Source organism: Macrosteles quadrilineatus, unplaced genomic scaffold, assembly GCF_028750875.1.
Source record: "Macrosteles quadrilineatus isolate MER2022 unplaced genomic scaffold, UCM_ALF_1.0 Scaffold_3__2_contigs__length_128488019, whole genome shotgun sequence".
Lineage (NCBI taxonomy): Eukaryota > Metazoa > Arthropoda > Insecta > Hemiptera > Cicadellidae > Macrosteles > Macrosteles quadrilineatus.
The window spans coordinates 15,878,242-15,892,132 of NW_026542596.1; the positions used below are offsets into that span (position 1 = coordinate 15,878,242).

Below are 13,891 nucleotides of genomic sequence, written 5' to 3' on the forward strand. Positions count from 1 at the left end.
GCTACCGTTATTTTGAAAGCTGGTATTAAATTCTTAAAATACAGTAAAACACAACAAAGAATTTGCATTTTATAGTATTTTTAATATTCTTTAAAATTAAAATGTTGCCCCAGAATTTTGAGTTAACTTTGGCAATCTATTAGTTATTGAATTCTGTATTCTTTATTCATTACAAATGCTCCATAAAACATTTTTTTAGTTTATTCTAAATCTAGCTATGTAAATTAATTTGAGTTGAAATAAAAGTAACTATTAATTAATTAGAGCTTGTAATTATTTATAACGGTTTCATCACATAAACGTTTAAAAACATAACACATACAAATTATCAAATTATTTGTAAGCTTAGATATACTACCTAAATATGGCTTATCTTTTTGGTAGACTACTATTTTAACGATTGAAATTGGACTTTACTACATCAACAATACCCATTGACGAATAATTAACAAACTTGAATGAACATAACTGCATTCATGGAACATTGAAGCAGAATATGTTATGTAAGAGTATTACTTAGTTATTCTACAAAATCAACTTTCACTAAATGTAATCAAGGGTTATATGGGTTCAATAAAAATTGTTATACTCCGTTGATATTTTTTACAACTACTAAGCTAATACAGTGTTAGCTGTTTTAAATTAAAATGCAATGTAGATAAATTTAAGACGATTGGGATCGAGCAAAGACCACTGACCACAGAACTTGAGGAAGGTTCCCATCTTTTGGTTCCCAATGAATTGGTTCTATTTTTATATATTTAGACTCCCATGGGTAAACATTTTTGTCTGTCACGTTACGTGTTATTGCAGTCAATGTCATCCCCCCCCCCCCCCCGACCAACCCCACCCATTGGACCCAACCCCTCCCCTCCACCATATCTAGTAAAAGTATGGTCGTCGAGACTCGAGAGAACTACTATACGGCAGAAGAGGTTCTGGTCCCAGTCCGGTGGACGGGGTTTAGGCTCTCTGTACTAAAATATCGCGATATCTTTTTAACTACTATACTGTTTTCCTCCTTCGATACTCTCCTATTTCTTCAACAAAGTGCTTTCCAATCAGTCAAGGCAAAATTGAAATGTTAACGCAAATAGATATTTACGTATTATATTTATTTATTATTATATCTATATCTTCTATAATTATTTACAGTGTTGAAAATTTGAAGGTGTTAGCTGGTGTAGGTGTGGCAATGGAACAACGAAGTTAAGTGATTTTATTACTCGGCTTTGAAATAAAAATTTTTTAATAGGCCATAAGTCACGTTAACATATTAATCAAAATATTCAGTGTTCAAGGATAGAGAAACATAGCGTTAAATATTATGATATAACAAAACCTAAGTACTTTTAAAATAAATGTAATAACAAACTAGTCTACCTGCAATGAAAGAAAAAAGTTTATACCCCCCATCAGGTTATCGGTACTTTGTACTGTTTAAAGATGATTTCTCTAGATACAGACAGGTGTATTTCATGAAGCAGAAGTCTAAAATACCAGAGAATCTTAAGCAGTTTTTGGCTGATAGTAAGACTACTGGAGTAATTGTAAAGGAAATATTAAGTGACAACGGTGGAGAGTTTGATAGTGGTAAGCTTATCAATTGCACCACACAATGATAATGTGATGTGTGATAATGTGTGTGTGTGTGTGTGTGATGTTAATGTGGTAGGTTAACAATGCCTTGAGAAAAACGGCTGTAGTGAGCGAGACAACCGGACATTGGTCGAGACTGTACAATCAATGATGCACACCCATGAGACAAGAGACCAGAAATAGGCTGAAATGGTTAACACACCGGCATACATTTTAAACCAAACTGCTCCATCAAGTGTACGAGAGATATCTCCTATTGAGCTGTGGTCAGGAAAGAAGCCAGTAATAAAGAATCTAAGGATCATAGGTGCAATTTTTATGCACATGTTCCTAAACCTAATCAGAAAAAGATGGAAAAGAAGTCAGTAAAGGGATCTTAAATGGTTATGATGGTAACAATGGATATTGAATGTGGTGTAAGGAAAATAACTCTTTGATTAGATCAAGAGATGTAATTTTTCATGAAGAACCATTATTTCAAAGACCCTTGTAACAGTTACCAAACCATGACCATCAAAACCTCAAGAAGAAAATGCTTCAAAAGAAGTGGGAACTGGGGAAAATATCGTTCGACTGGATTCTGAGGAAGAATCAGAAATAGAAGAAAGTCTGAAATACGAGTTGTGAAAGCGTTAAGACATCAAAGCTCCCAAGATACTTGAAGACTATATAATGTTTGCAATGTGTCATATGAGTGACATTCATGAACCGCAAAATTACTATAAAACAATACAATCTGAAGAAAAGGAAAATTGGAAAAGAGCAATGGATGATGAAATTAAATCGCTAATCACTAATAAAACTTGAGTATTGGAAAAGTTACCTGATGGTAAGAAATGTATAATTTGCAAGTGGGTATATAATTTTAAAACTAATCCTGATGGTTCAGTTGACAGGTTCAAGGCAAGGCTGGTGATCAAGGGGTACTCACAACAGAAAGGAGTTGACTATTCTGAGACATTTAGTCCTATGGCTAGACTGGGAACAGTAAGAGCACTGTTAAGTACTGCAGCTAATGAGAAAATGTCACTGAAACAGTTTGATGTTTCTACAGCCTTCCTTTATGGAAACCTAGAAGAGACAGTCTATATGAAGCAGCCGGAGGGATACAATGATGGTTCAGGAATAGTATGCCGTTTATAAGGAGTTTGTATGATCTCAAACAAGCTCCTCGGTGTTGGAACAAAAGAATTGGCAACTTCAGCAATGATTCAACTTGGCTTAAATAACAGTGAAGCGGATCCCTGTTTGTTCATTAAGAAAAGATTGTATTGAAGCTTCTGATTGCACTCTATGTGGACGATGGGCTGGTTGCATCAACGGATAATGAAATGCTCGAAGACTTCATAAAAGACTTGAAACAAGAGTTTAAAATAGTAGAAAAACCGGCATCTTACTTTCTTGGGCTAGAAATAAAGCAAGAAGAAGAAGATGGATCTATAAGAATTAACCAGGAGGGATAATAATGAAACGTTTCGGCATGGAAGACTGCAAACTGGCAATGACCATCAAAAACGACACAACAGTAAGGAAAGTAGACCTTCAAGAAAAAGTGAAGTCTAAAGAATTCCCGTGAAGAGAATGTGTTGGAGCATGTATGTATCTGGTGACTGGAACCCATCCCGATATTGCTCTTGCTGTGGGGAAAGCATCAGTCATTGGAGAACCCTTCATATGAAAGCTGGATTAAAGTTAAAAGGCTACTAAGATACTTGAAAGGCACAATGAATTTGTCTTTGGAATATAATTCAATTCATAAATCAGGACTGCTAGAATTTTACAGTGATCATAAACATAAACAAATGACGTTGTTGGCCCAAATCCTATTCTAATAGCATTAACATATGTTTTGGCAGTTCTATTTAAGCAATAATGTTTATTTTTGGGCCAAAAACTTCATTTGTTTATGTTTATGATCCATACCGGTTATTTTCAAGTATTCATGGGTGTAACTAACACAACTTTGTTTTATATAGATTAACATATGATTAGTTTGTAATAAAAGTTTAATTTTGAATTAACAACATCATTCAGGTTTTTGTTAAAATAACTTTTTTATAGTTTTCTGGTTAGTGATTAATTGTAGATTCTCGGAATATTCAAAAATTTTTAATAAAAGAAAAACGTAGTTGTGTAATCCAGTGATCACAGAATGCGCCAGTGTCTAACCACCTTATTTTTTGTTGCTAACCAAGTTTATGGGTTATAACAGTTGCTATAGCTCACAATAGGTCATTTGATTAGTTTGACTTGGTAAAAAAGTTTGTGTATTCAACAAAAAATATTAATTGAGACCAGCACACTCTGTCTGTGGCTCAGATCAACTACGACGATTTTAATTAAAAATCTGGCGAAAAATTTAACATGGGGATTGAATGTCTAGTTGTATTAATAGTCAAAGATATTATACTATTTTTCTAGGGACAGTTGTATTTAACCTCAGCTCTGTTGCTAGTTACAGTGTATAATGAACAATGTAAACTAATTTTTGCCATTCCTGTGATAATGATAGCTGTGTTACATGCATACTGAGAAATAGACAAATATGAGATGTTGTCAAGATTATTTATGATGTGACTTAAAATAAGTTTACCAATAATTAAACATAAAAAACTATGAAACTGACAGTTGGTTGACAAAAAAATTAATTACTAATAAAATAAAACATATTTTTCACAGAAATTTGCTATTACGTTTAAATTTACAATTTTCAATATCTATTAAGACATTAGTTTTACATTTTGATTACATAATGCATTTATAACCTGTAAAGTGTAAATTTCGCCTTTGTTGGATGTTCGTCTCCTAAATGTGTAGTAATCCATACTAGGCCTATACTGCAATAGTTTTTTTTTTTTGTTTTTGATTAATTCTTGCCAATTTAGTTTGTCCACTTCAAAGCCCAAACATGTTTACTAGAGAATAATTTTGAAAACAAAACATACAAGGTCAACAAAATAATGTTGATAAGGTTTGACTTTTACTCTTCATTTGAAATTTTTGCTGCAATAATTTGAGTACCGGTATTCAAGTTAATGGAATATTTCAAACAACAGGTTAACTCTTTCGCGTGGAAGTAGTCATTAGTAAAATAACTATCATATTAGTCTGTAGTCATTCTCTTTTTTGATTAAAAATGATGACATTTTTTATTTTACACATATGGTTAAATAAATTTATCTAAAACATATTTTGTTGCAATCAAATTTGCCACAAAAAAGTGCAAAATTGGTTTCAGCAGAGCAATCAATACTGACAGCAGATATAGAGATCAATGGTTATCCTTCTGACCTAAAGTTACATTTTTGTATGAGAAATAAAACAATTTTTTCAAAGTAAAATTATTTCAGTTGATCAATAAAAAAATTATTAACCACCTTTGAAATATAATATACAGTAGAGTCCCGCAAACTCGGCACTCGATAACCCGACAGTCTGGATAACTCGGCCATCACCTGGCTCAGAAAATTAGTGATTTTTTGAGTCCGAGTTAAACATGGACTCAAGCCAGTTCAAGTTAAATCATTCACAACTCGTACCAAGGATTTGTTGTACTATATCTGCTAACTTTTTTTTGTGGGGGCTGGGGTAATGACATACCCCTGGCTACTTCGGCCTGGAGACCTTTTGTAGCACCCTTTAATTCATTCTGACAGCCCTAGGCTTCTCAAGTAGCCCAGGAGCTGAAAGACACCCAGCTTCCTTATCTCTGTTGGTTCCAGAAATAACCTCCCCAGAGATGTAAGCCTTCTATGGGCTAACGCTGGACAGTCCAGCCATAAGTGTTCTGAGGTTTAATACTGTTGTTTAATCTGCTGACTTAATACTGACTTATAATATAAATATAAATAAAAAGGCAGTTAAAAAGCTTAAAAATTGTATTGTTCTTATTTTTAACCCTAGTTCCCGATAACCCGTCATTTCACAAACTAGGCACCCAGTTCCAGTCCACATTACGCCGAGTTTATGGGACTCTACTATATTAGCCATCTTAACAACATTCAAAATTTTTATCAAAATCTATTTTTTTTGTTTTATGGGAAAATCACTGCTTAAAATCTAAATTTCCAAAAAAATATATAAAAAGGCCTTGGAGATACCCATTATTACACATGTATAAAACTTCATCAAAATCGGATTAGCTTTGTACACATCCACAAGTACGCAGACATCACTTTTGAGTTCAGGGGGATTCTTAACGGATATTTCCACTCAAACTCAAAAATTTGATGAAAACAATACTTTCTCCATTATACTATGAATAGGGGGAGAAAGTAAAAAGCTCTAAAACATCATTTTTAATGGATGTGCTATGGGGTCATCGGGGTTGTTGCAACACATTTCTCTATGGTAAGGAAAGAATATTCTGGCGCCCCCCCCCCCCCCAAAAAAAAAACGTATAATGAAGGTTTCCTGATATCGCCTATTGGTCCAAGTCTTGTCCTTAATGGATTATGCGCATTTCGGCGCAAACTCGCTTTATGTTTTTGTGTTTTATTTGTGAACTTTCAACGCACCTCTTGAGGGAAGATTCTTTTACAGATCCTGCATACAGCTTCTTTTACAGCTCACATCCGAAAAGAAACAAAATTTAATAAATTCAAGCAGCTCTTAAAGGAATATTTTTTAAGAACTCCCTGCTACTCAGTAACAGAATTCTTTAGTATTAGCAAAAAACAGTTAGGCCTAACTTAATTTGAATTCCAAATACTATAATCCTTAAAGTCATGGTTTTGTTAAAAGTTATAGTAAAGTAATTTTAGCACTCTTTTTATGTATTTAATTAGCAGTAAGCAATTTTGAATTTAGCTTATGACTCTATTCAAGTTTTGTAATGTGAAACTATAATGAATAAAGAATGTTTTGACTTGACTTTGACTTTGACAATGGTGTTCGCGCCAAAATGCGCATAATCCGTTAAGGACAAAACTCTGACCACAAGGCGACATCAGTTAATTTAACCATTTTTATAGACTAGGGCCGTAAGTAAAAGGACACCACTATACCGTACAAAAATAAAAAAATATTTTTAAAAATGTTTGTATTAATTATTTACAATTTTGTTGTGACTGCGGATGGCAATGATAGTAGTGTTCCACGATAACAGGAGATATTCACGATTTTGTGACGGTGGTGTGTGGTGATGATGATGTGTGGTGGATGTGTTCCTCCTTGATCGCGGAAGATATTAACTATTTTGCTGGGATCACAGGGGCCCAAACTGGTTATAGTGGCCTGGCCTGGGGCCGCTAGTACTTCTGGCTCTGACGGTAGTTTATCTAGATACTGAAGGGTTATATCTAGATACTTAAAATGAGCAGATAAAAATGCTTTAAGTCCAAAACTCACAAATGTCTGCTGGATAAATCCATTCGTTATTATTTGTAGTAATTGTTATTTGGAAATAACAATAAATCAAGTACTTTGAGTGATGGTCCCACCTTACGATATATGAACACTTATGTATATTCAATGCCTATGGTCTCTTTCTTTAATACCGATCATTGGAGAGCGCTTTGGCGCCCCCTTTTGCTTGGCCCCCTGACTGTGTACTTTTCTAACCCCTTAAACCAGCCCTGCTAGCTGTACATTATATAATTAAATACACTATCTCCTCCCACATAGAACTAATGTAACATCCAATATAAATATGCCTTTGTAATTGTTCAGGTTTTGGGTGTAGAACAAGTGGATGGTGAGCCTGAAGTTGAGATGAAAATCATGACCAAGGCAGCTAGAGACCAGCACCAAAAAGACTCTGAAAGTAGTAAAACTTAGTCTACTTGTTTGTTAGAAGTTCCGAAGTTTACATTTTCTGTGTTAATTCCATCGTTTTATAGGTCTGTTATGAAAAATCTTGGTTATTAATAGTGAGTTTTGTTCATGATTTACACAAAGAGAATAGATGTTAATCCCCCCGCGCAGGATGCAAAGGTATCTTGTGCCTATTTTCACTGATTTTTAATAGAACAGAACTTTTTTATTTATTTAATAACTCTAGCCTGAGATTTTCAAACCCTTTGTAGCAATATTTTTATAATACCACCATTAATTTGATTTCCAATTAATTTTTAATTTTCACAATGGAATTTCCCCCCCTGTGTAGAACAATAATTGTTATAAAGATAATTTAGTATAAGCAAAGGTTTTTTGTTTGCAAAGGTTACTGCAGTTTATTGTACATAGTTGTAATATATATATATATATATATGTATACTATTTATTAACATATTCATAGTTAATAAATATCTTATTTATTTTTAGGCCCTACATGTAAGAATATTCAATGGGTGAATAAAGTGTTTTCTGTCAACATAAATAAATAAATTTATTGTTTAAAACCCGGTTACCAATAATGAAGTACCTCAGTTAGTATGAATAAACAAAAAGGGTTTCAAGCTTGTATAAAGACTTCTGAATTAAAAGGAAAACTCTTGAACAATTATGGTTATTAAAAGTAAAAATTAACCACATTCTCAATTAGTTATTACGTGTGTTGAAGTTGGATATTTTTTGTCGGAATTGATGGGTAAAATTTTTAAGTTAAATTTTAAGTAAAAGAGTTTTTATACCAAATTAAATTATACCAGTTTTGTGCTTAATAACAAAACCTTCTCGACCCAGGCAAACCTAAAGAACTTTTTCAACTTTGCCATGTTTGTAATAATATCACTACTGTATATTAAATAGGTATGAAAACCACAAGCATAGCTATCCAACTAAGTGTAGACACAAATTCCAACTGCCCATCCACAGACTTAATAACTTCATTTGAAAATCTGCCACAATGTATATGGTAAAGAAAATACTGCAAACTGCTACAAATCATTTGAATCAAATGACATTTTAATAAATAGTACTAATATGATGATTTTCTTATGTGTGCAGCGAGTTTTGTGTGTCATATTTATTTTGTGTGTTACTTTGACTAGTGGAAATAAGGCCCTAGCAGCACAAGGAGCCTAGGCCAAGGAAACCCCCATGTTTAGATAAATAGAGTTTGAAATAGAGTTCAAACTTAAGTTTTGACCTATGAAATGTTGTACTTGATATATATAGCATTTGATCCATCTTAAGCCTATGGTGTATTTGTTGTTATGCTCACTGAGAAAGAAAGACAATAGATAATAAACTAATGACAAATGTCGCTTGAATGTTTATTTCAATTAAAATTCTTAGAACTTCCTTTTGTCAATACTAATATTATCATTGCTTTTCCTTTATCTCCATACCTCTTCTTCAACCTAGAACACTGTTCACTGTATCTATCTATTTAGATACTTAACTAAGACAATTTTTTGTTTTTTAATTTTTTTTAGTGTATAGGATAGCAACTTTTTGTAAGTAAGAATATTGTTAACGCTTTTAAGGTTAAGTGGTCTAAACACCTCGATTTTTTGCGTATATGCCGGGAATCTAACCTGTCCTTCTTACACTGAAGTCTGAGACAATAACCACTAGGCTTTAAGCAAATATTCAAACCAAGACACTTCCATTGATCTGTGGTACCTCGTTTGGTATTCCTAATACAATAGGGGTAATGAAACTTGTACTATAAGGCAACAACAGGCAATTTTATCCTCTAATTTGTAATGAAATCATCTGGGTTCCAAACAAACCTGCGACATTACTTTCAAAGTGAAGACTTACCATCAATTAAGTAACTATATAATTCATCGTGATTTAGCCTCCGGATAACCAATATTTCAATAAAGTGTTTTTAATACCTGCATAAAAGTTATCCAAAATGTTGCTCATGGCAACCGGTTTCAATCCACAATAGGGATCTTCATCAGGCCGATCAGGATGTCAAAACATTTTTTATCTTCTTACGAAGGTAGTCAAAAGGCGTAAAAAACATGCACACATAGTCACAAACACGAAACACGGACATTTTTTAACACTAAAGACACGGCCGAAATTATTGCGACGACTCATCCCCTGATCGGCCTGGTGAAGATCCCTATTGTGGATTGAAACCGGTTGCTGTGAGCAACATTTTGGATAACTTTTATGCTGGTATTTAAACCACTTTATTGTAACTGTATAAGTTCATTAAAGAAAATTCAAGAATTTTGTTCATTATTATCAAATTGAATTAACTTTGTCGTCATTAAAATATTTAAAAATGCTTTTTTGGTAGATTAAAATCCAAACTACGTCAACTCATCAGTATATTTTTTTAAATTTTAGCAACTATCCAATCATAAACAAGTTTAATTTATTATCTACTACTGAATCTCATTTGAAAAAACCTTTTTACCAATATAAAAAGGTCTTTCTACGAAATACCAACATTTCAATTTTAGTGTGGATTGTTTCTTAGACATGAGAGGTTCACGTGGAAGGTTCACAACCGAGTATGTTCAAGTGTGACAATTCAGGGCACAACTGCAGTATATGATCATTACTGTATGTCAATAGTGTTTGGTTTCCATTAGACTACTCTGTTTTGAAATGGTTTTTCATCAGCATTATACAGTCCATAAAACTTTAGTGGCATATGAGGATTATGGAGTCCATATTTCATTCCAAATTATTTTAGTTCCCGGGTTCGAAGCTAGGGGTTTTAAGCTCAGATCTTGCAAGAAGTTGACATATTGTGTTGCGTGGAAATCAGTGTCAACTGCAGTACTATTAACTTTTTGTTTGAATTTATTATAACAGCTAATTTGAACCAAGCAGAAACAAAAACTGTGATGCCCAAGAACTACCAAATACTAAATTGTGGTGGTGTATTGTGGGAATGAGTTAATTTTATTTTTAAGTGAATTCATCAACTTATTGACTTTATTTTTTCCAAATTTTTATGAAAAAAAATTATCAAGTTTGTTTTCCTCAAAAATAATGTCTGAGAAACGGAGTGGCGTGTTAATAGTTCTAGTGCATTACTGATCAAGCCAATGACTTGGATGTAAGGATTTAATATTATAGATTATTATAGATATAGTTTGGAGTATGTCAATAACTTAAAAACTACTTGAGCTATTATTGAGCTGATTTTTTTCCATGAGTAGAGCCAATATATACAACCACAGGCAATGGACATAGGTAGTTATCTTTTATTTTACTACTCTCTTAGGGCTCTTACCCTAACAGCTTATTATGTAAGTCAGTGTGAAAACAATACACATTGGCATCAGATAGAATAGAACAACAGTGTGGATGAATTACAAAAATGACAACATTGTGAATAAATTAACAACAATAACTAACAGTGTAAATAATTAACAACAATAACAATCAGTGTAAATAAAGTAACAACAATTACGACATTAAATCTACAGCAATAAAATTTACTATATATAACAATAATAAACTATAGCAATAGGTAACAACATGATAAACTGTGACAAAAGCTAATCAACAATGACAATGACAGCACTTCACACTATTGAGCTATTGGCGCCTTTAAAGGCACCACCAAGGAACCACGAGACCACATATCCCACCGAACAAGCACTCCCCGGTATCCAGCGTGTGGCCCTTTAGCTTTAGTCTAAAGCTAAAAGTTGGTAGAGAGTTTATCGATCGGCCAAATAATAGTGTCAGTTAAGCTGTTGTAAACTACCCCTAGAGTACTCTTACTGGGTTTAACAAATTTTCGGCATAAAAAAACTTATGGTCATTTTCATATAAATATTGTTATGATAGGGGGCCCGTGTGGCTGAGCCTGTCACACAATTGCGGGCCGAACGAATGGTGTTTTTGGCCTCTGGGGACATCAAAATGAAAAAGTTAAAATCCCTCCCGGAACGGTAATAGATACTTAATCACTAGAGAAATTCGCTATCACAAAAAGTGATGATGGTGGATGAGGGGGAGTTAGATTTTCTTAATGACATTCAATAACTCGGGAAACAAAATACACGCCATTTCTCTCTCTTAATGTTTTGGGTTGACCAATTATTGTTTGTCATTGAACAATTCTTTCTGCTCATCCAAGTGTAAACCATTGTTTATTCGTCAATACTGGTAGTATGTTTTCCAACAAACTCAAACAACTTTATCTTACTTCGTATTGAACTAAATTATAACATTTCATGAAGTGTTTTTTGAAGAATTTTGATTAGGATAAGTGATAAGTATTTTAAGTTTAATTGTAATTGAAATTCTATTTTTGTTGGTAAAAGCTTTAAAAACGTTAAAACAGAGAGCTATTACTTTCAACACCTTTATTTACAATTGAACTCACAACAATAAGCATTTAAATCATAATTGAATCTTAGCAATGAAATATAAAGTACAAAGAATAAAATATATAACAGCTGTTAGCTGATTCAAACTATATCACTTGCTGTATAGTCCAGGATCTGAAGGGGGTTGAGCATGCATGAAAAGGGTGACGCAATTTTATTTCTGATTGTTGTTATAGGCACTATAGTGATCACGAAAACGCATGTCGTCGCCCCCCAGCGTGGTCGACAACCCGGGGGGGAGGGGGGCAATATGGCGGGGGGCGCCGTTTACTAAAACGCCTATAACTCGAGAACTATTCTAGGTAGAACATTGCAATAAACGTCAATTTACTCAAAAAATTATGGTCTTTAAAAATGTTAATGTAGTGAAATTCGTATCTTTGATTGTTTTTTAGTTATTTTATATTGGAGCTAAAAATCAATATGGGGTTATGGGGTTAAAATAGGTTTTTCCCATTTTTGACCCTAATAACCAAACGAATTGCAATTTATTTCTTAACCCATTTTGTAGAGCTTAAAAAAAGAAATAATTTAGTATAGCAAAGGGCTGTCGTATGCCTAACGGTTATGGATATTGTTAAAAAAACTTACATTCAAAATGCCCATGTTATTCTTACGGAGAATAAAAAAAAACTGTTGTAGTTTGCTTATATATGGATATATTATAATCAAATTTGGCAATTTTGTTTATTTCATACTAAGCTATCAACATTTCAATATAAAACTCACCTCAATACCTCCCCTGTAGCAGCAAACCTAGGTACTCATTATAATTCATTTTATTTAAATAGGAAATAAAGCTGACAGTTTTCAGGGAATATTTGAGTATAAAATAATATTGAGTCTGCAGGTTTACTGCGGCAGGGGTACTTTTTAAAGCAACCGAAATTACAAGTACCAAGAGACACCTTTTAAGGATAAACATAGCTTTTATGTTTGTAGATCTATGAAAAAAAAAATTGATGAAAAATCAGGAAAAAATTATAGGAAAAACTGTTCTTTACTTAAGGTCCGTGTAGTTGGCGTACCCATATTAGCGTATCCACTTTTGATCATACCAATCGTTAGTTCATCGTTAGTTCTCGATAGTTCCCAAATGTTTTCGTTAGTTCTCAAAAAATAAAAAAGTTATAGCCGATAATAAGTGGGTACGCTAACTTCACACTTCCGGGTTCGTTTTCTGATGAGAAATGTTTACATCTATATATCAATCGTTAGTTCTTCGTTAGTCCTCGACAGTTCCCAAATTTTTTCGTTAGTTCTCAAAAAATAAAAATGTTACGAAGCATACAAAGTGAGTACGCTGACTTCAAAATTATAAAATTTCCAGCGGGCACCGTTTTATGACTAAAAACGCTTATATCTATATACCAATTTTTAGTTCTTCGTTATTTCTTGTTAGTTCCCCAATATTATTGCTTGTTCTTAAAAATTAAAAAGCCAATAAGGTCTTAAACGTGGTTATGCCAACCTCACACCCAAATCATTCCTAGCGTGCACCCTTGTCTGACTAAAAGTGCCTATATCTTAATATTAATCGTAAGTACTTAATAGCTCACCGATTTATTTTGTTAGTTCTAAAACATTTAAAAATTGCACCTGATGAGTTGAAGCTGAATAAGGACGCTAATTTCACACCTACAGAAATTCTAGCGTGCAACTGCATCTGACGAAAAAATTCTTTTTATTATTATTTTTTATTAGCTATGCTGTTATTGTTATGTTTTCCACTCGTTTTGTTGCTTGCCGCTGTCATTTTTGCCATCTTTTTGCCGTTTCTCCTTTTCGTTTTCCTTATTAACTAATTCATTTACATTGTTTTCAGTAAACTATTGCATAACTAGGCTAGTGTAGTAAGCAAGTATTCTATGTTATTTCATGTATAATTGTACCAAATATTAAAATGGAGCTATCCGTTGGAATGCAAAATAAAATAAAATAAAATAAATATTAATCGTTATTTCTAGATAGTTCTTCAGGATTTTCTTTAGTTCTAATAAATAAAACAAAGTTATGGCTGATAAAGTGGTTATATTAATGATACTTCCGATTTCTAGCGCGTCCTGTCATATGAAGAAAAACGCCTATATCTA

The 13,891-nt window shown here is 33.1% G+C and overlaps 1 protein-coding gene across 1 annotated transcript in view; it reads left to right on the plus strand.

Annotated features, from left to right (window-relative positions):
• The window catches only part of LOC128990663 (NFU1 iron-sulfur cluster scaffold homolog, mitochondrial-like), a 31,920-nt gene extending 23,209 nt beyond the window's left edge, over positions 1-8,711 (plus strand). The window contains exon 7 of the mRNA XM_054413160.1: positions 7,270-8,711. Coding sequence (XP_054269135.1) covers positions 7,270-7,377 — 108 coding nt within the window. The 3' untranslated portion in view covers positions 7,378-8,711. The remainder of the gene's footprint in view (positions 1-7,269) is intronic.
• The last annotated feature ends 5,180 nt before the right edge of the window (positions 8,712-13,891 follow it).